A 25,124-nucleotide genomic window follows, 5' to 3' on the forward strand; every position below is an offset into this window, starting at 1 on the left:
TCAGAGCGGTCAGCCCCAAGGACACCCCGCCCGCCCCCGGTGCCAAAAACACCTCTTTGGAGCTGGCTGCGTGCCCCCAGACCTGCCCCGTGTGTGGTCATCCCATATTTTTGTGAAATGTGCATCGTGCTTGGGTAAAGCCCCCAGTTTTATTATTTTATCCGGAGGCGAGGAGCTGGAAGGATGAGCAGCCCTGGAGCCAGGCGGTGAAGTCCCAGGGCTGAGCTGCGGCTGCTGCCTCCTGGCTGGGGGGGGAAGGATCAGCCCCAAAATTAAGCCAAGCACCTGAGCCTCGTCCAACACACTGACTAAACGCTGAAATATGTGGTTTGTCTCCAGCGGGACTCCAGCGCGTGCTTCGTTAAGCCGGGAGGGTTTAGACACGCGCTTGGAGGCGACGTTATTTGTGCTCAAGGGTTTTGCTGCACCGGGAGAGGAATCTGGTCCCTGGCTCAGAGACCCCAAAGAGCTGAGCTTGCCCTGTCCATCTGTCCATCCATCCATCCTTTCTCCCCCGAAATGGAGCTGCTACCTCTTCAGTGACTCTGGCCAAGGAGACAGGGGTTTGCCAGAGCGTGAGGCGGAGCTGGGATGTGTCCAGGCTGCGGTTCGCGCTTCTTCTGCGTCCCACGTCCCGTTTCGTTGGGTGACGCCGGGCTCTGCGCCCACGGGTGATGCTGACCCACGGCTCTGCTTGCAGGTGGACTGGCTGCAGCAGCAGGAGGTGAAGCGGCGGGTGAAGAGGCAGGCCCGAGGCGAGCCGCACGCCCTGCCCTTCAACGACCCGGTGTGGCCCAACATGTGGTACCTGGTGGGTATCTCCCCCCCATGCTGCCCCGTGAGGAACCGCTGCTTTACGGGGCGGGGGGGGGGTGTTAATTTGCTTTGAATCAAATGTGTCATCAGTCTTTGCTCAGCCCAGCCGGTAATGAAAAACCTTAATATCAGCAAATGTGCTTGGCAGCAGGATTTTGAAATCATAAATTAATGCACAGGAGAGAATAGTTTAAAGTGTTTCGCCATCATTAGCAGCCCCTCGTTATGGTCTGCGCAGCGAAGGCTTGGGAGCAGCACCGCTGCATTGTACCCATCCAAGAGCTGCAACCATCCATTTGCAGGAAATGATCATTTTTCTCCTGCTTGCTTCATTGATCTGTATTTGACAGGGAAATTCATTGGAAATTAAGCGCAGAAAGGAAATGAGCACTTCAGAACCAAAGAGCCCGCAGTATTGGAAATGGAAGAGGAAAAGAATAATAGGGAGATAGCGTTGCCTGGATTAACTGCTGCTGGGTGGCTTTGATCAGGGGAGTCAAGTTATAACAAATCTACAAGTCATATGGCAGGAAGTGGGATGTAAATACATTTTCGGGTTGATTAAATGGACTCCCAGCCTGGCTGCTGGCTTAGATGGGCTGGAATGGGGTTGCAGCCCTTTTGCAGCTGTGTTTCCCCCACCCCGTAGCACTGCGGCGATAAAAACAGTCGCTGCAGGTCGGAGATGAACGTCCTGGCAGCCTGGCAGAGGGGCTACACCGGCAAAAACGTGGTGGTCACCATCCTCGATGACGGCATAGAGAGGAACCACCCCGACCTCCTGCAAAACTATGTGAGCTGGGGGGCTGGATGGGCTGGGGCTGGACGGGCTGGGGCTTGTCCTCACAGTGATTTATGGAGAATTTTAGGGTATGAACGCAGCTTAAGTCTATGTGTTGGCAGCTTAGAAGAAAAGGGTTTGTTTTTTTAAAGCTCAAGATGTTTTTAAGAAGGAAACAAAATCTTTAGACAAGAGGGTTTGGGGGAAACTCCCTTTGCAGCTGCCTGGGAAGTGGCCTCCTCCCTCCGGCTCACCAGGGCAGAGCCAAAAACCTGCACGAACCCACTCAGCCCCAGCTCAAACCCCGGATGGCCACGGCGGTGGGGGGGGACAGTGCTGGACCCAGCAGGATTTGGGGTTCAGAGGAGCTGTCCCTGACGTAGAGGGATGTTCCCCCTGGGAAACACGCAGGGCAGCAGCCCAAAACTATTTATCCTGAGCAAATAATCGGAAACTAAGGGGAAAATGGCGTTTTCTGCCTGGCTTGGCTCTGTTGGTCACCGTGCCGGCTGCGGGTGAAGCAGGACCACGCCGCTGTGGAGGCCACTTTGTCCTGCACTGTGCTGGTAAGTCAAATCTAACGGTGGCAACGTGTTTTCAGGACCCTCTTGCAAGCTACGACGTCAACGGCAACGACCACGACCCGACTCCGCGCTACGACGCCAGCAATGAGAATAAGTACGTGATGCCGATTGCCGCGGAGCCTGTGGCCGTGTGGCCGGGGTGTGGGGGAGTCCCCAGGGCTGGGTGTCCGCCCTGGGGTGTCTTCCAGGTCCGTGGCCTTTCCCTGTCCCCAGCACTGCCAAGGACGCTGCGTTTCTGGCTTTGCACAGAGTCATTGCACTTCATGCAAATCCAGCCGGTGGCAACCACGCTAATTGCTAACAAACCCATCAAATGGTGCACCCAGGGGTTCCTCGCCGTGGTCGGGGATTAAACCACGTGAGTCGGGCTGGGTGGCTTAGGTGTCAAAGCTGGGACGCGCTTTCTGGGCTTCAAATAAAGCGGGGTGGGCACAGGTGGAAAGGAAACAGGAATGCAAAGACCAGGTCGCATTTAGGTGCAAGATGCAAGGAGCAAGTTGCATCGAGGTGCAACAAGCAAAGAGCAAATTGCATCTAGGTGTGAAATGCAAACAGCAGATTGCGTTTAGGGGCAAAATGCAAGCAGCAGATCCCTTCCTGCATTCATTTCCTCCATCCCCCAGCCCTTGCTGCGGGTTTTGGATAAGGGCTTTCCAGCTCTTGGGGCATTTTTCTTGTACTGGCTGATTTCCGAGTGCTGGGTTGGAGGGATCCTTTGCCACGGGACATCAGCTCACGGGGGATTTCTCTTCGCAGGCACGGCACTCGCTGCGCGGGGGAGGTGGCGGCGGCGGCGAACAACTCGTACTGCATCGTGGGCATCGCCTACAACGCGCGCATCGGAGGTGAGGCTGGCGCCTGCCTGCGGCTCCCCTGCCCTTCGCCGTCCCCCCCCCGAAGGACTGCGGCCACCCTGGCCGTGCCGATGGGCTCCTGGGGTGGGTGGTGGGCTGCCCTTCCCCCAAATATTGCCAGGAGAGAGTCTCCTCCTTGGTGCCCTGGCTGCAGGGAGCTCCGGTGGGGCTTGGGGGAGGATAGGTGACACAGCGTGCAGGGATTTTGGGGTGGAAAGCTTCTGCTTGGGCTGCATCCTTGCTGTGAGGATGCAGATGGCTTGAGGATGTGGTGGTTTCACCCCAAAAATCCGCAGTTGCTCTCGGGGTGGGGCAGGCGGGGGCTGTCCTGGGGGTGGCTGCGTTTGCTGTGGTGCTGGTTTAGCTTCAGAGCTGAAATTGCTCGTTTGTGAGGTTAATGTCTGCAGATGAGGCGCTCGGAGCGGGGAGTCTGGGGAGACCCCCAAAATACCCTCATGGGGTGAGCACCAGGGAGGTGGGGAGCCGGCTGAGCGGGGTGGAGGGACCTTTGCGCAGTCCCTCGGCTAACACGGTGCACGGGAGGCAGATGAACCTTTATCACCAAATTGGAGCCTGATGGCAATTAGCACGGCAGAGTTCCCCTGCATTAGCCTAACTGGTTTGGAGGCTGGTTTGAGCGGGGGCTGCTCTGGCCAGCCCACGCTGGTATAGCAACTGCTGGGGAGATGGGGGGGTCAGGGGGGTGGGTGTGCGGTGTCCCGTCTGCGTGGCTGATGGGACCACGTAGGGGACAAATGCCTGGAGCTGTGTCTTCGCCGAGGGTTTTAGCCCCGTCCCTGGCACGGCTGGAACGGGAGATGGGTTTTTACTGCAACCCTTCCTACCACCCCAGCGCTGGGAGAAGTCACCGTTGGGAGCACGGACCCAAGCACCCCTGGGAGGGTTCAGGGCTTAATTCCTTCTCTCGGCTTGTTCATCCTGGCCGTGCAAGAAAGAGCTTTGGTGAGGGTTGTGTCTGCACGGGAGCGGTGCCTGCAGGGAGTCAGTCCTGCTCCTGGCCAAGCACCGTCCCCCCAGGGAAGAAATAACCCCAGGGAGAGTGAATGGCGGAGTGGCGGGGGGCTGTAAAGGCTGCAGCACGTCCTCCCATCCCCTCCCCTCCAATCCCATCCCATCCCATCCCATCCCATCCCATCCCATCCCATCCCATCCCATCCCATCCCATCCCATCCCATCCCATCCCATCCCATCCCTGTGCCCCCTGCACATGGGATGCCTTCTTGCTCCTTAGAGCTTTCTTGCCCCTAAAAACCCAACTCCAAGCACGCACCAAGTAGCAGCAGAGCAAGACAAAGCTCCCGGCAGAGTTGAAGGCAGTTTTGCATCCTGCAGGATCGGGCTGTTGCCTTCATGCTCCTTTTCAAGCCCATTTCTCCGCAGCAGCCATGGAGATGAGTGTTACTAGTTGACTTTATAATGACCTATGGGTCTCACTTTAATTTGCTTCTTTTCATGAGCGAGTGCCTTGCCTTGGGGGTGTGCTGGGGAGGTGTTGAGTGAGACAAGGCACCTGGAAGAGGGCTGGGGGCTTCCCACAGCACGAACAGGTAAAGGGGAAAAATAGTCTGTAGCCATCGCAAGTTTGGGATTGTGGAGGAAAATACACCGTAGCTGCAGTGAGAGTGATTTTAGATGGATTACACAAATAAAGTGGCGATTAATGAGCACAACTCGTTGGAGAAACCTATTTGTCACACTCGGAGAGCTACCATCTAATTTTACTGGCTGCTCTTCAGCGCCCTTGCGTTCCTTTTCATTCGCTACCGGCAAAATACATCGCTGCTCCAGAAACAAAACGGGCTCCTGCCATTCCTCCTCCTCCTTTCCTCTCTCCTCGAACACTCGTTCGGAGGCCAGTATTGCTCCCTGCGTGGCAAAGCGCTCATTTACTTTGCAGCGTCCTTCTCCGCTCCCTCCTGCTGCCCATTATTTATCTGGGGGGGTTCCCACATCGTGGGTGGTTGTCTCTGGGCTGGCTTTGGGTTGGCTTTGGGTTGCCTTTGAGTTGGCTTTGGGTTGGCTTTGGGCTAAATTTGGGTTGGCTTTGGGCTGACTTTGAGCTGACTTTGGGCTTGCTGATGGACTTGCCCACATTTAGCAAGCAGAAAGAAGCCTCCCTCGTCTGGTTTTGCTTGCTGCTCCGCAGCCGAGCATGGGTCAGACACTGAGCTTGGCTTTTCGTCCCTTCTCCTCATATTTTCTTGTTAACATGACAAAGAGAGGAAGTTTTTGGGAACTGCTCTGCTCCCTGGTTTTATATTTCTAAGCATGTTTTTGGCTGGTAAGGGACAGCATCAGAGAGAGATATTTGAGTTGACTGGTGTCCAGAGCACAGCTGCAGCTGTAATGACATCTGCTCGCATTTGTTTGCTTTAAGAAAAAATACATGTGGAAGGGGAAATGCATTTTTATAAACCGGACTCTCCCTGGCCGGCAAAATACGATGCTGAAATTTCCAGCGTCTCTTTTCTTGCAAGGGCTGTTTCTGGGCAGCCCTTCCCTGGCGCCCTCTGCCCAGTGTGTGGAGGGGGGAATCCATCAGGGAAAGGGTGATGGGGAGCGGAGGGGGTTGGAAACCTCCTATTGCAGCAGTTGGATGCTGGTGTGCAGGTCTCCCGGTGAGAGCTGGTGGGCTCTGCCTGCAAACCGCTGTGGCGGATGCCTGCCGGCATTCCCGGCTGGAAAAGAGTGAGGTTATCCCAGGTGGCAGCATCGTCCCGCCGTGGGTTGGGGTCCTGGCTCTGATTTTGGCTGTGCAAACAGCAGCCTGGGGCTTCTCCTGGGGCTTCTCCCCATTCCAGGCACCACTGGCATCAGTCGGGCAGCGATGGGATTCAGTGACGGTCACAGTCGTCCCCGCTCCTGGGGAGAGGCATCATCCCGCCGGTGTGCCCGAGGCCATGAGCGTTCAGGAAACACCAGTATCTTCCACGTGGAGGAATGAGTTAGCTAATTAATTAAAAGGGGTGGAAAAAAGTTTTTTAGCGGGGGGATTTTGCTGCCGGGGAGCGCAGCACTGCTCCCACCGCCCGATCCCCGCCGATGGAGGGGAAGGAAATTTTTACCCCTCCTTTCCGTCACTTGCCATGAAGCCAGCCACGCAGAAAACTTTCCAAAATAGCTCCTCAGCCTCCCACTGCCGGGCTCGTTAGTGCGTGGGGCCACGGGTTGAAGTTATTCCAGGCGCGCCTGAGCCGTGCGGTTTCTGCCGCCGTTAACAAAGCCCTTTGATTGCAATCCTCGCACTTTCATCCAAGCCGTTAAGCCCTAATGTCTGATGTTTTTGTGCTTTTAGGCATTCGTATGTTAGATGGCGATGTAACAGATGTTGTTGAAGCGAAGTCGCTTGGCATCAGACCCGATTACATTGACATTTACAGCGCGAGCTGGGGGCCAGATGATGATGGGAAGACAGTTGATGGACCTGGTCTATTGGCCAAACAGGCTTTTGAGCATGGCATTAAAAAGGTGTGGATCCCGCAGCACCCAGACGCGCTCGCCCTCCTCCTCCTGCCCCATGGGGAACATGTGCCGGCGCCGCGGTCGGCCGGGGGTCCGGCGCGGGGATGGGCAGCCCGGCCCCCCCCCAAGGCGATGCCAATGCTAGGGCTGGGGCGGAGAGGGGCGGGGAGGGGGGGGGGAGCGAATCATCTCTAATTTTTCCTAGTTTTCCCCGGCGTCCCTAAGAGCTCCGGTGGATTTTGCGGCTGAGGGCGGTGACGGCGGGAGGTGCTCGGCGATGGCGCGGCCCCGGAGGGACCCCTCGGCGCAGCCGGCCCCGGCGGGAGTATCCGGCAGCGCTGGCTGCCGGGCAGAGCTCCGGCAGAGCAGGCAGGCCCCAGGTTGAGTTGCGAAGCTCTGCCAGGCTGAGAAACCCAAAGCGGTTCTTGTGGGGGGTGACTTTGCACCTCAAAATGTCCCCCTGGGTGCCAGCACAGAGGGAAGCTGCCGCCCCTCCGGCGTCTCCATTCCCCCTCCTTCACCCTCCCCAGGGCCCCAGGTATCCTCTCCTGGGGGTCTTTATCACATTAAGCGTTTCCCTGGTTTTCCACCCGGAATGAGCAGCTGTGTCATGGCTGGGGAGGGGGACACGGGTGCTGCCACAGGATCTGGCCATGGGGGCGCAGAAAAAATTCAGATTATTGTCCCTGAAGTCCTCCAGCTCAGCCGGTATCCCGTGTGATTGACAGCTGTCAATCCTTGCTGGAGATGCCCTGGCTTTCCCATGCTCCTCCTCTTTTTTGGGTGCTTTTAAAAAGCCCAATATTGGCTAAAAGCATCAGGAAAAAGACGTTTCTTGGCAGCTCGGTGGGTGCCGCGGGTAAGTGTCGCGGCAGCTCGGGGCTCTGCAGCAGGTGTCCCCAGGGTGTTTTGGCGAATTTGGGGTTGGGGTTTTGCCACCAGCAGCCTTAGGGTGGGCTTTGAGGTGCCCCACCAGCTTCAGTCCCTGCCTCCACTCCTGCCTCTGCTGCCTCTCCTTGCAGCGTGCTGGGATTCGGGGCGGCTGCAGGTCAGGGCGACGCAGCCTGTCTGTTATCTAAAAATAGGGTGGAGTGTTTTTCCCACTATTTACTTGATTTCCTGCCGGGGCGGTCAGCCTGCCGAGGAATCCATTGAAGTGCCGGGGAGTTCACGCCGTGTAAATATGGGGAACAAGCTGCTTTTTTAAGTCTTATTTTTCCATGAGGGAGCAAATGGGCGGCAGCAGGGTACTTGCCCGGCACAGCCCCGCTGTTTTGGGATGCTTGTTTCTGTCTCCCAGGGGACATCAGACCCTGCCACCCCCTGTCGCCATCTCCCCACTGCCACCCGTGTTTGCAGCACCCACTGTCCCGCACGCACAGATCTTAATTGCTGGCTTCTCCTTAAATAACAAGGAAAGCTGCAAGCAGATAGTTAGCTGCCACCTTTAGCCCAAGCAAACAGCTGTAACCGAGTTATAAATCCTTAAAATTGAGTTTTTAATGGAAACATTAAAATAACCTTTATCTGTTAGCGATAGGACTATGCTGGGGTAATTTATCATCTTGGTTTCTCGCTTCTCCAGCCACACCTTATTAGTTCCCAAGCTAACGAGGGGATATTTATCCTGGGCTCTCATGGAGTGCCAGTGGGCAAACACCCAAGCCCCAGCAGCACTGCAGAAGCAGGGAGGTGCTGTGCACCCCGCATCTGACCGATGCACTGCTGGGGTGAGCTGGATCATCCCCAGCCTTGGCCAGGGAGGGATTCCCTGGTTTAAATGATGCCCAGATCCAGGTTTTATAGTGGCCAGGAACCCCTTGCTGGGATGGCGTTGGCTTAAGAGGGTGGTAAATAAAGAAGCTGCGTGTTTGGGGTCTGCTCGTGGAAATCTTGGGAGTTCCTTGTTTGAGAGCAAAGGGAAAGTGTGTTTTTTTCCAATCCGAGGGCGTTGCAGTGCGCGGTCAGCTCTGTCTCTGGTGGGAATCGCTGTCAGGTGTTAGATGTGCATTGCTGCTGTGTCATTTATGTGCCTGTTCGCGTCCTCGTGCAACCGCGCTGGCTCCGAACCCACTTCCCACCAGCGCAGCCCGGCCCAGGCATCCCGGGGATGTGGGTTTGCACCAGGGCACAGCGGCCTTTCTCAGCGCCCGTGGCTGCGACGCTCCGGGTGCGGGATGCAAGGGAGGGCTGGGCTCCCCGTCTACGGACCCCGATCGAAATCATTGCTACGTCTCCGCACACCTTCAGCAATCGGTGCCGGGTTTTATTCCTCCAGTTAGTAATTTAAGAAAGCCTGGGGTGTACACAGCCGGGCTGGTCCTTGGAGACGGGTGGATTGTCGTGTTGGAGAGCCGGACAATCTTTGCCTGTGCCGAGCACATGGGCTGGGATGCTGCTGCCTCAGAGATCCAGGAAACCCTGGAAAGCGGGACTGGAGATGCCAGCAGCAGACTTGGTGGGCTGGTGAGCTGGGTCGAGCCCTCCGTGATGCGGGGCAGGGCAATAATTCCCTTTGCAACTGCACTTTTTCTTGCAGAGCTCCAGACAGCTCTATTAAATCTTCCCTAGGGAAATACCCACCCAGTTTGGCTGGGAGGCAGCCCAGATAATGAAAACTTTCATAAAGTGAGGAAAGAGCCTGACTTAGCCTGTGTATCCACAGGCTGGGTCAGCTCAGAGAGCCTCTGCCCCAGGAGAAGGGCGAGACAGGTAATAAACCATCCCTCTCCCCCCAGCGCTTAAATCCCAGTGAATTCCTCCAGAGCAAAGCTGTTTTATTATTATTATTATTATTTTTTGTGGAGGAAGCCGCCGCAGAGCAGTGGGAGGGAGGTAAACACCAGATCTGCCCAGACTAGCGCCGAAATCTCTCCATGGCGGGAGTCGCCGCGGGGAGGATAGGGGCTGCTCCATCGCCTGCCAAGCCCGGCAGCGCGCCGCCCTCCCCGGGAGAGCCCTGCCTCGTGGGGCAGGGAAGCGAACCAGCCACTTCATTTCCTTCCCCAAACCCCCTGGGGTCGCCAAAAATCTTCCCTTGGGAAGGCACCCTGTTTGCGAACCCCCCTCCCTCGGGGCTGGATTGTTCCTGGGTGCCCTGGCAGGGGTTTGGATGGAGGGGTGAGCGGGGGTCACTCCTGCGCCGTCGGCTTCATCACGGACCCCTCACTGGCACCATGGCTGCTGCTGCTGGGCGGGATTTTCCCCTGGTTCTGGGGAGGTCCGGGCGGTTGTCGCACCCCTCCTGCCCCCCCAAATTCCCGGTGGGATCCTGCAGCTGTACCCAGTGGGGACGGCTCCATCAGATGTTCCTGCCAAGTGATGGGGAGGGGAGAAAAGGCCGGGATTAAAAAAGAAACAAAAGGAACCTAATGGATAGGCCAGAGGGAAGGTTTCTGGTGGTTTGGGTGGGTTCGCAAGTGGCTTTGAGGGTTCGGGGTGAGGGAGACTGGGGTTTTGGAGGTTTTCTGCTGGTTCCTCCTGCAGGGCCATCCCTGCACCCCAGAAAGCGCCGCGCCGGGTGTTACCGCCTAGTCCAGGGGCTCTGAGCATCCCAAATGTTTTCCCCCAGGAGAGTGCACGGAAGATGCCAAAACCCCCGTTCCCAGAGGCTCTCCCGTCCTCGCGGGGAGTCACTGCCTGTAAAACCGGGGCTGGCCGAGCCGAGGGGCACGTTTGCAGGGGCTGAGTGCTGGGTAGGACGGGACCCATCCTTCCACCCTAACCAAACCCGACGTCCAGACTCAAGAATCAGGCTTACCGACAGCAACCCCAGCGCCAGGGAGGGCTGCACCCTCCTCCCCGTGCCGAGATGGCCTCTCATCTTGGACAAACGCCTCCTCTCACCCGCTGTCCTCTCTCTGCCTGCAGGGCCGCAGGGGTTTGGGGTCCATTTTCGTCTGGGCGTCGGGGAACGGCGGCAGAGAGGGCGATTACTGCTCCTGCGATGGCTACACCAACAGCATCTACACCATCTCCATCAGCAGCACCACCGAGAACGGCTACAAGCCCTGGTACCTGGAGGAGTGCGCCTCCACCCTCGCCACCACCTACAGCAGCGGGGCTTTTTATGAGCGGAAAATAGTAAGTTTTACCCCAACATCAAGTGGGGCAGCATCCCCTGGATGTTCTCTGCATGACTGGGCTGGATGATAGCTCGGTTGTAAAAGCTGGGCTTTGCCCTTAGCCCTGTGGTGGGTTTTGCTGATGCTTTTTTATGGTGGGGCCAAAATTGCTGTAGCCCTTGGGAAGAGCTCAGGGATGTGGCGTTTTCCCTGGTAAATGGGTGAAAGGGCTAGAGGTTTGCAAAAATACCCGTGCAAATATTTACCTGTCCCCCAAAGTGCCTGCTCGCTGTCCTGTGCTTATAAAAAGGGAATTTTGAGGGGTTTTTAGCCTGAGACAGGGAATAAAGAGGGTGGATGGAGGTGTTTGGCAGGGATGTGGCAACCCTAAACAGGGAGCAGAGAATTTTTGGAGCCAGGAATTGCCTGAAAGCACGTGAACATGTGGATCAGCCTGGTTTTCCCTACTGCCCAGGCTGTATTTGCCCTGTCCCAACAGCTGCTGTGGTCTCGTCACAGCAAGGCCTTTTGTTATCGACATCCCTGTGCATCATCCAAACCTCGGGCAGTAAAACATCACCCACTGGCATGGCACCTTACCTGAGTTGAGAGGGAATTTTTCACCTGAATTAGTTTTTTGATAAAAAAAAAGTGGGTTTTTACAAGGGGATTTTTTTTTTTTGTATTCAGGAGGGATTTGTTTGGCCCCTAAAATTTGTTTGGCTGGTTTTCCAGCCAGAAAACAGAATCCGAGTGTGACTTTCATGGCACTCAGGAGTGTTTGCACGGCTGAGGCCAGCACCAGTCCAGTGCTGGTGGAGCATCGCTGGGCAAAAAAGCAGCTTCCAAGGGCACCTCGGGGAGACACCGGGTGGCACATGTCCTCCCCCCTCCAGAAATCACCAGATTAACTCAAAACCCAGGAGCCTTTTAAAAATGTAACTGGCGGAGCATCTCTTTGCCCACCTCCTCTCTTTGAGCTTTTCGTACCCGAGCAGCATGCTCTGCCCTGAAACAAAAAAGCTGGAAATGGCTTCTTTTTCCTTTTTTTTTTTTTTTTCCCCCAATGCAAATGGAAATTCTTGCCTGACACCGGGAGCTGGAGCTTTTAAGGAAAGCATTTAATACAGCACAGCTCAACATGCCCCCATGGGTGCGTACCCATGCCCGCCCTGCCCTGCTCACACCACTCCATCCACGGCTTTTCCTCCAGCTGACCCACAGCAAAATTGACTTTTTTTTACACTTTTGAACAGTTTTTGCGCCTTTGAGCAAAGGAAAACGTAAGCAGAGGTGTTTTCTCATGCACCAAATACATCTGCAGCCCATCTTTTGGGGCTCTGGGCACCCCGATGGCATCGGAGCCGTGGCAGGGGTTGGGTACCCTCAGGCTCAGCTCCCCGCTGGCGGCATCCCAGGCAAAACTGGGGTGTTCGATGGGGTGGCACCCGTGCCAGGAGCATCTCTGGCAGCACAAGGGCTGCAGCTCCTCTCTCCACAGGTCACCACGGACCTTCGGCACCGCTGCACGGACGGCCACACCGGCACCTCCGTGTCCGCCCCCATGGTTGCGGGCATCATCGCTTTGGCTTTGGAGGCAAAGTAAGTGTAACCTCACCGCTGGCTTGCGGGGGAAATGGTTCCACATTTAGTACCTGGCGAGCAAAACCAGAAAGAAAAAAGGTGGGTTTTTTTTCCTCTGGAGCGACTCAGAATGGGGCAAAGTTGTTCTAAATAGCTCCTTTTTGGCAAGGTTTGACACAGTGTTGTTGTTTTGCAGCTAATCTTCCTGCAGGTGTTTTATTGAGCTAATTCTTCACTTGTTGCCATCTGTTGAAAAGTTGGGGTTAGTGAGATTAAGTCAGGCTTTTCATTTGGTGCCTTGAAACCGCTGACAGCCGGCTCCAACAGGAGTTTTATAAATACTTCCTGGAAAAAAAAAGTCAGAAAACATCACAGAAAATGGAAAATGTCTGTAGAAGTGATGGTTTTCAGCAACTGTTTCATTTCTGGGGGAAAAGGACTACTTTTGCATAATGTCAAAAACCCACGTGGCGTGACCAGCAGCAACACACTCCCCAGTTCAAACGAGCTGCTCTTTGCCTCTTGTCCCCATCCCGGTCTCGCCATTGTCCCCCAGCCCGGGAGCAGCCCCCGTGGGGGACCAGGCTCACCTGTTGGGCAACCCTGTCTTGCTCCATGGAGCATCTTCTCATGAGCTTCTCACTATTATTATTATTATTATTATTATTTTTATGGGGTGGAAATAAAAATAAGGCTGGGAATAAGCCGCAGGGCAGCGCTGTGCTTGCGTCCAGGGATGGCAATCACAGCGTGACGGCTCCAGTCCCTCTCCTCCAGTCTAATCCCAGCGCCCAGGTCGGGTGAGCATGTTTCTGGAGATGCCATTTTCATTACAAATATATTAAGAGCTTTAGAAGTAATTTTTGAATTGTTTAGCTGAGGCATATAACGCCACATTAAGTACCAGAGCTTGGTGCTCAGGCACTCCATTATGCCGAGAAGGAATAAATTGAATTTCTTTTCTTAAATGTTGCTCGAGAGCAATATAAATCCCAGCTTGAGATGCTGAAGGACCGACTGTAAGAAAAGCGTGGAAAATTCTTCAGCAATATCCCTGGGCTGGGGTCTTGGGGGGGGCTCAAAAGCACACAGTGCTCGGTATCCAGCACCCCGAACACACAAACCTCACACAAACCCAGCCTAGAGGGGGGGTTTGGAAACACTTTGGGTTTCATTTTTCTGGTAAATGAGCAACCTGAGGTTTTTCCAGCAATTTTTGCTGTTATTCCTATAAAGGCAAGGTTTGCTCAGCAGCATGTATCAGTGAGCTGCCGAGCCCAGCACCCTGCCTCAGGGTGTGCTTTGTTTCCCATCTCCTACAAGAAAATGGAGAAAACCTTCCCGATTCGCTCCAGTTATACCCCAGAGCGTGAGAGTGAAATACCCTTGTCCAGGAGTAAATCCTGCAAAGACCATGGGCACGAGGTATCGCTCCCTGGGGCATCCCAAGTGATTGGCAACCTCCAGACAGGGCATCAGCATTTAAATCATCGATTTGTGCTCTTTAGGAGCAGGGAAGAGGGTTTTTGGGGGGTGGTTAACCCAACGGGGTTCCTTGCTGCTGCTGGGAAGACTGGGAGCAGCACAGCCATCCCATGAGCCACGTGTTGTTGCAGCCCCCTGCTCACCTGGAGGGACGTCCAGCATCTGCTGGTCAAAACCTCGCGGCCGGTGCACCTGCGAGCGGCCGACTGGAAGACCAACGGCGCGGGACATAAAGGTGAGGGGCCGCAGGGGCGGAGGTGGCGTGGTGAAAATGGCCACAAAAGGGAAAATAAAGGTCCCCAGAGCTTCGTTCGTGGAAGTGTTCACCCTGGATATCCACTCCCAGCTGGTGTGGGTGCTCTGACCATTGGATTGTTGAGCGGAGACAGGAGAGGGCAGTAATTTGTGGGGCAAGATGCTTGGAAGCCTTGCTTGGTGAAGGCTTGGAGGCCTTGCTTGGTGAAGGCTCTCCTGAGCTGCAGCATTGATGGCTCCTTTTGGTGGGTTGCTCCCAGCAATGGGTTTTCCAAGCTGCCAATGCAGATTTGGGGTGTAAAGCAGGCAGGATGATGAGCTCCATGCGTCAGAGCACCTTGTATCCAACAGGACCAACTCCACGCCTTCCCCGATGGGTGGAGGATGCTCCACTAAGGTCCGAACAGGAGCTGCTGGCTGCTGCTGGGAAGGCAGTGGGTTTCTGAGTCTTCTCTCTTTCCAGTTAGCCATCTATATGGCTTTGGTCTGGTGGATGCAGACGCTATTGTGGTGGAAGCCAAGAAGTGGAAGGCAGTCCCTCCCCAGCACGTCTGCGTGGGAAGCCTGGACAGGGTGCCCAAGTGAGTGTCGTGGAGTAGGGGGCCTCTCCTGGGGCACGTGGCCACTTGGAAAGAGCTTTGGTGGAGCCAGCTCTTGTGATGCAAAATCTCAGTCGCTGTCCCGGCATTTGGAAAGGGAAATTAGAAGTCAGGGTGGCTGGGACAAGGCCATGTGTAGGGGAGGTGACGTCCATGGATTTTACGGTCAGAGCGAACCGTCACCTCAAGGTCTGTTTATTGACCTAGAAGTGCCCACCCAGGGTCAGTGCCTGTGGCTCGACTCCGAGCGGGTCCCGTGGGGGGTCTTCAGGATCAGCTTTGATGGCTGGTGATTTATTTTTGCCTTTTCCGTGCTTTTGCTTCCCAGGCAGGTGGTCAGCAGGGAATTTTTGAGGGCTGACAGTGAGAGACCAAAACCAACTCGCCTTCTAGGTCCTGCAGGAATGGCAATGTGTTGGGTTCTCCTCCCTCTTCCAGCAAACACCTCATCTTGATGGAACACACCAAAATCTGGTGCTTTGTTGCAAGGGTTCCCCGATTTCCACTGCCTGGGGGTCACTTTGAATTTGTCTTCAGGTTCAAACGAGCTTAGGTTCAAATCTCATCCTTGGTAGGTCTGTCCCTGCTAGGTTAAAGGGTGGGATCAGGGATCTGACCAAATGGACCCTCCTGGTTTACCACTGCCTGGCTGTAGAGCAAGTTGAGTTGTTGATCAGAAAAGCAGTTCCTTCGGAAAGGCTCGCATATGCAAAGCAGGAATGAGTTTGGAGCCAAGTGTGTTCATGAAACTATTTATCTGATACAGACACTAATTACAACCCAAAGAGGAATGTTGTGCTGACAATTATAATAAAGCAGCACCCTTGCAGCCCATAAGGCATAGATCTTCGAGGCATTTCAAACCCGTCTCGTAACCATTCAGCAATTCAGCAAATTCCCGTGCTAGGACACTGTGTTGCAATGGAGGATGAGATAATTTTTGCCATGAAGCAGTAGGAGACCGGGTTCCAATATAACTGGGCGTCCACGCTGCTGGGAACCGAGGAGCGCTGCCGTCTCCAACACGACGCTCTGCCCGTCCCTGGCAGGTACATCCGTGCGGACCACGTGCTGCGCACCAGCACCCTCAGCAGCGCCTGTGCCGAGCACCGCGACCAGCACGTGCTCTACCTGGAGCACGTCGTGGTGCGGCTCAGCATCTCGCATCCGCGCCGGGGCGACCTCCAGATCAGCCTCGTCTCTCCGGCGGGGACCAGGTCACAGCTCCTCGCCAGGAGGTAAGCACGGACGGAGCCAGCACACGTCTGGGCTGGGCAGCATCCTCATTTAGGGGGTTGCTGCAAGTTTGTTCAGGTTTTTTTGGGGGGGGGGCATGCTCGGGTCTCGGCTCCGTGCAAGTGTGGGTGCATGCAAGGACCCCTAAAATCCTTAGTTACCTACTTACCTTTTCCAATTAAATAAGACATTCAAAGTCATGCTTCTTGACGCACGGCATTACCGTTGCAGGGTGTTCGACCACTCCAACGAGGGGTTCAAGGGCTGGGAGTTCATGACCGTCCACTGCTGGGGGGAGCGGGCGGCGGGGGAGTGGACCCTGGAGATCCACGACACGCCGTCCCAAGTGCGCAACCCCGCAGTGCAAGGTAAGGGTCCCCCAACACCCGTGTCCCCTAGCGCCCGGCGGTCTCCCTCACCCTCAAAGCTCTTCGCAGGCTGCTTCATTCACTTGGACATAACTTTTGCTGCAAGTTTTATGGTCTTCGGCAAAACTGTATTGCTGAAATGTTTCAAAAATGGGAATAAAACTTCAGCTTTGAGCGCAGGAGGCTGCCAGTCTGGCTGAGCCAGGAGCAGGTTTTCTCCCACTAGCAAACTCGTTGCAATCGAGAGCCAGGTTTCCAAAATTAAACCGTAATGAGTCAAAACGAGGAAACCCGAGAGCTGTAATTGTTGTTTGTTTGTTTTGCTTCGCTGCTGGGACATCTGGCGCGTGGGCTGGTTGTGCAACGGCACAAGGGGACGATGCCCCTCAGGCTGCGGACAGGCAGACATCCTCCCCGGGCTGCCACCCTGCTGGTGGGGGGTGGCCAGGCTCACCCTGGCCCCCTGCATGTCCCCAACCCTACTGTGTCCCCCCCTTGCCTGGCTTGGCCGCCTGCTCCCTGACCCTTTCCCGGCAAAGGAGCCGAGCTGGCAGGATCCAGCCCCTCCGGGAAGGGGCAGCTGCCTTGCCGGCTGGTGGCAGCGGGGCGTGAAGCACCCTGCCTGGGGCTGGCGTGCGTTGTGGGGGTGTTAAAATCCACATGCTCATTGATAGGAAGCCAGGAGTATATTAAAAACCTCTCCCACGCGACTTTCTGGCGGGAGGCGCACGTGGGGGTTGGTTGCGCAGAAAGCGTTTCTGTTTGCTGCCTTCACCCGAAGTCTTTTGAACTCGGAGAGCAGCAGCGAAGCGCCCACGGAGCTGCTTTTCCCCCTGTATTTACAGTTCGCGGCGGGTGTTTCTGAGCCCCTCGCAGGCATCAGGGCTCGGCTTTACCCGGCTTTGCAAAATGAAACGTAAACGAGCACGTTAAGTCACCCCTTTCAAAGGGCCTGCACTGGGTTTGGAGCAGAGAGGGCAAAGCAGGAGGAAAAAGAGGGACGATGCTCCCAGCCCGTGGCAGAATCAGGTATTAAAAGTTAATTTAAGACCATTAAATTGGTTCATTTATTACCAATTAAATACTATGGGTGTTGGTACTATTACCAATGAAATACTATGGGTTGCTGGTACTGCTGCATCCCCAGCATCAGCCCACGCAGCCTGGGCTTTCCTTGTGTGGGACATCTTAGATTTAAAGCAAATTGAATTCTTTTGGCGGAGGTGCACAGCTGAGCTCTTCCCCGCCGATGCCACCTGAGCTCGCCCCTTCACAGCCTCCGCTCCATCCCGCAGCAGGTGGGTACTCTCAGCCCTTTCGGAGAGCCGAGGGATTTGGGTGTTGGAAATTTTAAGCCCTTCCTGGAAATGCGGGGATTAGTAGATAAAGCTGAGCATGCTGCGGGCGTGAAGTGACTCGCGTTGATGGGAAACTGAAAGAAAAACAGCGCTGGAAAGAAGCAGCAGCGGTTTTTGGACTCCCTCCCCAAAGTGGCGTGGGTTGGGGAGGACCCCAGTGTGGGTGTAAGGCCATGGGGGGTCCAAAGCCCCCAGGTGCAGCACAGGCTCCGGTGGCCCCCGCGTTGTTTCAGGGGACACTGAGCTCTGATGTGTCGGATGGGGTGGTGGCTGGAACAACAGCAGCAAGAAATAATCCGGTGTGTGCCGGGCGGCTTTTATCAGACAGAAATAATCCTCCATTATGGAGCTTTTAAAGTTAATGGTTCTGTCCACACGTTGGGCATGACGGTGATGCTGTGGTTCGTCAGACAAGTTACAGAATAAAAAATCCCTCGTGGGTGCCTTTAATGGCTGCGTTTGTGCAGGCTGGGAGCTCGGGGGCTCATGGACATTTCTGGGTGCTCCTTGTTTGCTTCGGCATTGCCATTCCGGTGGTGAAGCCCTGATGCTCTGCTCCATCCTCCTCCTGCTTCCCCCAAAACCGGGTCTGCCAGGGAGGAGCGGGATGGGGAAGCGGCATGGGTGACATTGCGCCTGCCCCACAGGGAAGCTGAAGGAGTGGAGCCTCCTCTTCTACGGGACGGCCGAGCACCCCTACGCCGCGCTGGGCAGCCCCCAGTCCCGCGGGAGGACGCTGGAGGTGCCGGTGTCTGAGATGGAGCCGTCAAGAGCTGCCTTCCTGCAGAGCCAGGTGGAGGTGGCAGAGGAGGAGGAGGAGTACACAGGTAAGCACTGACCGAGCCATCACGTCGTCCCCCCCCAAAGTACCCAGGAAAATGCAAACCCAGATAAACTGGGGGAGCCGCAAGGCCTAATCCTGCCCGGGAGCCAAGGCGGGCTGGGAGGAGCGGTGCCTGCGGCTGGCGCGGGGCAGCAGGGCAGCGAAATTAGAAGGTAGCAAAATGCCCCATCCCAGTGCTTCCGCCACAAATTGGTGGTACAGCCATTTGAGGAGTAAAAAAAGCTCCTCTGCCCACCTTCCGCCCCAGTGCGGGCACAGATGGGCGTCCCTGCCGGTCCCCCAGGAGTGGGTCCAGCCCGTCTTTCAAAGCTGCTCCTGCACCAGGGTGTTCAGCTGGAGGATAGCCGGGTGGGATTCATGCTGGGGAGGATGAGCTGGAGGAGAGGCGTGCACTCAGAGCCACGCAGCTCCATGGGATAAGATCTATAATAGCTGCAGGTTAAGATAGGCAGAGGGTCTCCTGCTCCCTCCCTATGTCTGTCAGTCCCGGGAGGGTGCGCTCAGAGCATCCTGGCAGCGGGGTCTAGGGGATGCTCAGCCTCTCCCCCTGCTGAGCTGGTCTTTCCTTCCCCAGGTCCGTGCCATCCTGAGTGCGGTGACCAGGGCTGCGACGGCCCCAACGCCGACCAGTGCTTGAACTGCATCCACTACAGCCTGGGCAGTGTGAAAACTGGCAGGTGAGGGGTGGTGGGGTGTCCCCGCGGGGTCCCCGGGCAGTGTCAGCGCCTTTCCCCACGGCTCGCACCGCAGCAGGGGTGATACAGATGGTCACGCACAGAAAGAACCGTATGAGAGATAAAATGGAGGGAGGAGGAGGCGTGGGGATCCCTGTCCTGGACTAGGGTGTGATGGGGTGGGGGACACGGAGCTGGAGAGCCCTGGAGGAACGTGGCTGTGTAATCATGCTGGGGAAGGAGCATTGGCTTCACCAGCCAGGGTCACCCGAGGAAGAGCTGGCTGATGCGCCAAAGGACTTCTAAAATGGGGGTTTCCACTCTTCAGTCTCTTGGGCTGGCATGGGGAAAGTTTGCCCATAGCCGGGCTTGCTGGCCAAGAGAGTCCCCAGCTCTTTATTACAGAGCCATGATGTTCAAGACACCCTAAATCCTAAGAATAAGAAGCAAATGAGCCCAAATCGCTGACAAGGCCGGGGGACACCCTGAATGCTGCGGGCGAGGAGACGGCAGTGGGTGCCTGACTGCCAGGAGGAGGCCGGCTCTTGGCACCAAAGCCTGGGTGCTCTCGTTTCCTTCCCCAGGATGTGCGTGAGCTCGTGCCCTGCGGGGTTTTTTGGCGACAAAGGCGCCCGGAGGTGCCGCCGGTGCTACAAGGGCTGCGAGCGCTGTGTGGGGAGGGGACCGAACCACTGCACGGCGTGCAAGCGGAGCCTCTACCATCACCAGGAGATGAGCACCTGCGTGGTGCTCTGCCCGCCGGGGTTTTACGCTGAGGAACGTAAGGATGTTTATCACTTGCATGTCACTTGCTGTAGCATGGGGACACGCAGGGGTTGCTTCTATTTTAAGTGCTGTGGGTGGAGGAGAAACACCTTGATTTTTGAGTATTGCCTTTGAATTTGCCCCCCTCGACCCTCTTTGCACAGCGAAGGAGGAGGAAAACCTCTGGGTGTTCAGAGGGTGGTGCAAAGCAGAGGCGCTCAACTCAGCTCTTAATTAGAAGGCTGTAATTAACGATCCTAGCTGCTTGCAAAGTATATGTCTTCTTCTTAGCGAGAAATGGCAGATAAGGTCATCTGCAATAGCAGGGACCCATCAAGGTGGGGGACATGCCTCTCCACCCTGGGGAGCCAGCGCTGGGGTGCAGCAGGGCTTTGTGGCTCCGACCGCTGCTTGCAAATCACTGTCTGGATTTTATTCTCCCTTGCCTCGCTTTGTTTTTTGAAAGGTCAGAAGCGCTGCCTGAAATGTCATCAAAGCTGTAAAAAATGCGTCGGCGAAGCGGACAGATGTACTGCATGCAAAGATGGATTCAGGTAAAACACCAGCGCGGGAGTTTATACCTGCGGCATTAGTAAAACCTGTGGTTTGAATTTGGGAAAACCAATGGGAAATCAGAAAGCGAATTAGTTAACAACCTGAGATCCTGCTTCTGTGGTGCTACAGCTGTGGCGTGGAGTGCTGAAGGTCTGGGAATTTAAAGGTGGTGATTCGTGTCCCTTTCTTAGCTGAAAAGCACAATTTAAATTTAATTTCCTTTTCTCCAGCGCTTGCCAGGGTGGTGGGTAAGTGCTGTGCTGCGGGCTCAGAAGTGCTTGTCCAAATTTGGTGACCTGCGACTAGAGCAGCTCTCGGCGTTGTAGCATCTAAAATGAGGGGGAAAAAAAGCAATGAAAATGTTTACATGGCACGTTGCAAAGCACACGTTTCCTCCCGAGTCTCAGGCGGCTCCTCCAGAGCCGTCCCAGCCAAACGGGGCGTTCGGTTTCGCCCACCTGGCAAAGCCAGTACTGCACTGAGCTGCTCCAGGCAGGCTGAAAATGCTCCCTGCAAGCGCAGAAACGCTTCCCTCACCTTCATCCCCGCAGGAAAATTTTATCCGATGTACCTGTTGAGCGGGGATAGTGGTTTTCCAGAAAATGTGGGTACAGGCGGGGCAGCCCCGACCCCGCAAGGAGCGCCGGGCGCCCTTGCTGCTGGCCCCACGGCTCCTGCGGGATGCAGAGCCCAGCCGTGCTGGCGAGCACCATCAGCACTGGGAAGAAGCTGGTTTCCACCCCCAAGCTCGCAGAGAAGTACGATCCCGTAGCGCTTTGCTTCGCTCAGGGGCTGTAAGCGGGCCAGAGCCACGGTGTAGCAACGGAGCTCCCTCAGACAAAGCAATTGCCGCTGCCAAAAGATTATCTCCTCCCTTGGAAAAGCCAAAGTGGAGGCACTTGTCAGGCATAATCCGCACGGCACTTGCTTTTTATTGTCCAATATCCTTTTAAGCCGGGACTTCAAATCATCCCTGCCACGGTGAAGCAGCACCGGCCCAGCCACGGCACTGAACCGATTTCCTTTTATTCCGGGGAGCCTCATGGTGCAAAAGGTCTTTGGCTGGCTGCCCATGGGAAAAAATAATGTTATTTCCTCCTGGATACTTAATTACGGGACCTGCAGCCCTCCCTTTGGTCCAGGCAGGACTTTTAATTTCTCCTGAAGCGCTGGCTGGCTTTCTGGCACTTCCCGTGCTGCAGGATGCAGAGATGGGGATGGGCTGTATTGAGTCCTCAGAGCCTGTAGCTTTGGGTGCAAATGTCCTATGGAGTCCCCAGAGCCTGTAGCTTTGGGTGCAAATGTCCTATGGAGTCCCCAGAGCCTGTAGCTTTGGGTGCAAATGTCCTATGGAGTCCCCAGAGCCTGTAGCTTTGGGTGCAAATGTCCTCTCTGCTTTCCCGGCAGCCTCCTGGCAGGAGAGAGCTGCGTGCCAGAGTGCCAGCCCGCCATGTACCTCAGCCGGGAGCCCCGGCGATGCGAGACCTGCCCCGCCGGCACAGGTACATCCTTCCCCTCGCAGCATCCCCACAGAAAACACCAAAACCCTCGTGCACCAAGAGCCGATGCCCACCGTACCCTCCCCGAGCCAAGGCAGAGCATACCAGAGGGCAAGCAATTCCAGCTCTCCAGCGCATCCCGCGAGGTGCTGGGAATATATTCGTATCAGAAAGGTTTTTAGGGAGTTTTTACATTTTTATTTGAGCCATTCTTCATTTCCCGATCCCGCTGAAGCCAGGTGCTTTAGTTTAATAAGGTTGCGGGGGAGGCCATAAAACCCTCTCGGTGTGATAGAAGATGGCTTTGCGGCGTATAAAAATGTCAGGCAGCCGAGGCGTGTTATCCCGGCCGCCCCACGGGGCCGGCCTGGCCGCTGCCAGCTTCCCCTCGCTGCCCAAAGCCGCTCAGCATTCCCTTTAAATCCTGCCTTTTTCGCTTCTTGAAAGTCCAATTATTTTCCATTGTTAATGTTTGTGTCTGCCCTCAAAATCATCATAGATCTGATGATAATATGATCTCTAGACAATTCATGTTCAGTGGCGTGAGTCTCATCTATCATACACGGGCAATTTCCTAAGACTAAATCCAAAATATTTATTGATCTTGTTGGCAAGCATGGAAGGGAACGGGCTCTTAATCCCTTAAGAAAATTACTTCCCTTCTAATTCTTATTCCAGTCAGTGTAAATGTACTTCACTACAATTATTTTTCAAGCCTTTTCTCGTCTCCTTTTCCTGCATAACCATTTCTCAAGCTCGGCGCACGGAAGGTCTCTAATAATACCACCTCCATCACTGAGGTTTGCTGCCCAGCCGCAATGTGCCGGCGTCAGAGAGGGATCCTCTGCTTTCCCAGCTCCTCTCCCCAACCCTTCCCTCCTCCAGCTCCTCTGCAGCCCAACTGAGCATTTATTTTTCCACGTTTTACTCTGTGTAGGGTGGGAAAGCTAAACTGGTGTGTGCTTGGGAAGCGGCGGCTGATGCCCCAGAGGGGATTTGGATGTGCTGTCCCCTGCCGAGCCCCTGTGGCCGGCTCTTGGCTCTGCAGAGGGGCAGGACGCTGGGTTGTGGGTGGTTTTTTCTGGGGATGGGAGCTGGGTGTTTTGGGCTGGCAGCTGGGTTTTTTGGGGTAGGAGCCAAGCAGCCGCACAGCACCCTGGTGGCACAACAAGCAGCTTGTTCACTCCCGGGCACGAGCAGGGCAGAACCGAGCTGGTGCCCCCCCGTCTTGTTCAGGGCTGCGGCCACACCGGCACTGTCTCCGAAATGATCCGTGTGCCCTCTCCTCTATCCCCCCCCCCAGGGCCGGGCGAGGAAGACTGCGCACCCTGTGCCCCCGAGGCCCCCGCACCCCACTGGCACTGCGTCCCTGCTTGTCGCGAGGGCTTCTACCCCGCCGACAGCCACGGGCTGCCCAACAAAGTCTGCAAGAGGTACGGTACCTCCCCGGTGGCCACCGGCGCGAAGCTGGGACCGATGGGGTGCGCTGGCAGCGGTGACAGAAACGCTGATCGTGCTGAAAACAGCTCAGAGCTGGAGCTGTTTACTCAGGAAATTAAAATAGGGATGAGGGAGCCAGGGTAGCCGGGGGGCTGGACCCCACACGCCCCTGCCCTGTAGATTTAAGAGCAGGGAAGCTGCACGCTCCCCCCTCCCCGCTGGAACCAACCAGCCAAGATGTCTTCAGGCTATGGTGGAAGGGGCTCAGCCCTGGCCTTGGGCTCTTTGGAGGAGGCGTGGGAGGAACGGTGATGTTTAGGCAAATATTCCAACTTTCAATCAAACCTGCTCGGTTTGCCCCGCGGCCGTGTTGGAGGAGCTTCGCCCGCGCCTTGGCCCGCACGGGGGCTGCGTGCGGGAGACTGGGAGACGCCGGGAGGCAGCAATTTGCTCCTACTCACCGGCACCGCGCTTTAAGTGGGGAGTGGGAGTGGATTCAGCCTCGTGAAAGCGAACATGAAAGGGAAGGATTAAAGGTGACTCGGGAACACGCAGCACAGTGCCTGCCTGCCCAGGGTTTCACTCGCCCACGCTGGCTCTCCAGCAGGGAGGAACTCCTGTTCCCGCATCCCTTCTCAGGGAGTTTGGGTACAGTCTCTGCAAGCCACCATCCCCGGGCGGGAGGCACAGCTGATGGGAGTCTTTTTTCCCTGAGCAAATGGATGGGAACAGCACAGGTTCCCCTCGCAGTCCTTTTTCTAATTGGGAAGAGAGGTGTGTGTCCCGCTGAGGCTTCCCAACAGGAGAGCGCTTTTGGGATGTCACTAGCTGTCACTGAGCATCGAGCTGGCACCACCAAGCTCATTTTTCCCAGGGTTTTGATGAATTTTCAAGCTTCAGAGGCACTGTTTTCCTCATCCTCCGCTTCAGTCTGGATGTCGCAGTGCCGGCAGGCATCTTATCCGGCCGAGGGCCCATTTCGGGTGGCTGCGGTCGGGGTGTCGCTGCCGGTTCAGACCGTGGCAGCATCTCTGTCCCCAGGTGCGATGACCACTGCTCAGCCTGCGAGGGCTCCAGCGGAAACTGCCTCAAGTGTAAAGAAGGTTTCAGCCTCCTCGGCGGCTCCTGTGTAACAAATGAAACCTGCACCAACGGTAAGTAGCTGTGGCAGAAGTTCTGGCACTGTAGTGCTTCCCCGGTAGCAAAAATGAGGGGTTTTGGGGGATTCCCTTCGGAGCAGAAAGCTGAAAGCACTGTGCAGCTCCTGGGCTTGCACGGCTGCAGTGAGCTGGGCTCTGGCTGCTGTGGGCAGGCAGGTTACCTGGCAGAGCTGCTGAGTGTCTGCCTGTTGCTCAAACGCATCCAAGTGTTCGTATCTTGTTACAGTTTAGTCTTGGGGCTAATTCTCCCACTCGCTGCAAAGCTGCTTTATTCCTTCATTAAAACCCTGTGAAAGATGCCCTTAAAAAGCGACTCCTTTTCAATTCTCTCTCCTCCAACACTGGAACGAATTGCACCGCCCGTTACATGCGATGTTTGTTTATTTAAAATGTTAATCTGCTCTCATTTTCTCTTGTTCCTCGCCTCGGCCTCCCAGCTGACAAGACTTTCTGTGAGATGGTGAAATCAAACAAGCTCTGTGAAAAGAAGCTGTTTGTGCAGTTCTGCTGTCAGACGTGTCTTATGGCCGGGTAAAGTTCAGCGGCTGCATCCATCCAGGACTTCCAACAACTGCCAGCCCAGTTTTGCCAAATGTTTAGGACAAAAGTTTATTTTTTCAGCTTTGGGAGAGTTTACATGGTGCTGTCAAGCATTCGCTCGTAAGTTTGATAGCTTTAATATCACTGTCAGCGCGTTTCTATAGCAATATGTTAAGCAGA

General features: G+C 55.6%; 1 protein-coding gene across 1 annotated transcript in view; it reads left to right on the forward strand.

Annotated features, from left to right (window-relative positions):
* The window catches only part of PCSK6 (proprotein convertase subtilisin/kexin type 6), a 36,047-nt gene extending 11,108 nt beyond the window's left edge, over positions 1 to 24,939 (forward strand). The window contains exons 3-21 of the mRNA XM_086471865.1: positions 701 to 811; positions 1,466 to 1,609; positions 2,199 to 2,275; positions 2,938 to 3,026; positions 6,352 to 6,524; positions 10,389 to 10,601; positions 12,084 to 12,184; positions 13,783 to 13,886; positions 14,370 to 14,487; positions 15,555 to 15,743; positions 15,973 to 16,109; positions 18,115 to 18,294; positions 18,886 to 18,988; positions 19,570 to 19,766; positions 20,217 to 20,304; positions 21,713 to 21,807; positions 23,108 to 23,237; positions 24,286 to 24,398; positions 24,842 to 24,939. Of these exons, the coding sequence (XP_086327991.1) occupies positions 701 to 811; positions 1,466 to 1,609; positions 2,199 to 2,275; positions 2,938 to 3,026; positions 6,352 to 6,524; positions 10,389 to 10,601; positions 12,084 to 12,184; positions 13,783 to 13,886; positions 14,370 to 14,487; positions 15,555 to 15,743; positions 15,973 to 16,109; positions 18,115 to 18,294; positions 18,886 to 18,988; positions 19,570 to 19,766; positions 20,217 to 20,304; positions 21,713 to 21,807; positions 23,108 to 23,237; positions 24,286 to 24,398; positions 24,842 to 24,939 (2,460 nt within the window). The remainder of the gene's footprint in view (positions 1 to 700; positions 812 to 1,465; positions 1,610 to 2,198; positions 2,276 to 2,937; positions 3,027 to 6,351; positions 6,525 to 10,388; positions 10,602 to 12,083; positions 12,185 to 13,782; positions 13,887 to 14,369; positions 14,488 to 15,554; positions 15,744 to 15,972; positions 16,110 to 18,114; positions 18,295 to 18,885; positions 18,989 to 19,569; positions 19,767 to 20,216; positions 20,305 to 21,712; positions 21,808 to 23,107; positions 23,238 to 24,285; positions 24,399 to 24,841) is intronic.
* The last annotated feature ends 185 nt before the right edge of the window (positions 24,940 to 25,124 follow it).

The sequence above is a fragment of the Leptosomus discolor genome, chromosome 11 (assembly GCF_034619465.1).
Source record: "Leptosomus discolor isolate bLepDis1 chromosome 11, bLepDis1.hap2, whole genome shotgun sequence".
Classification (NCBI taxonomy): Eukaryota; Metazoa; Chordata; class Aves; order Leptosomiformes; family Leptosomidae; genus Leptosomus; species Leptosomus discolor.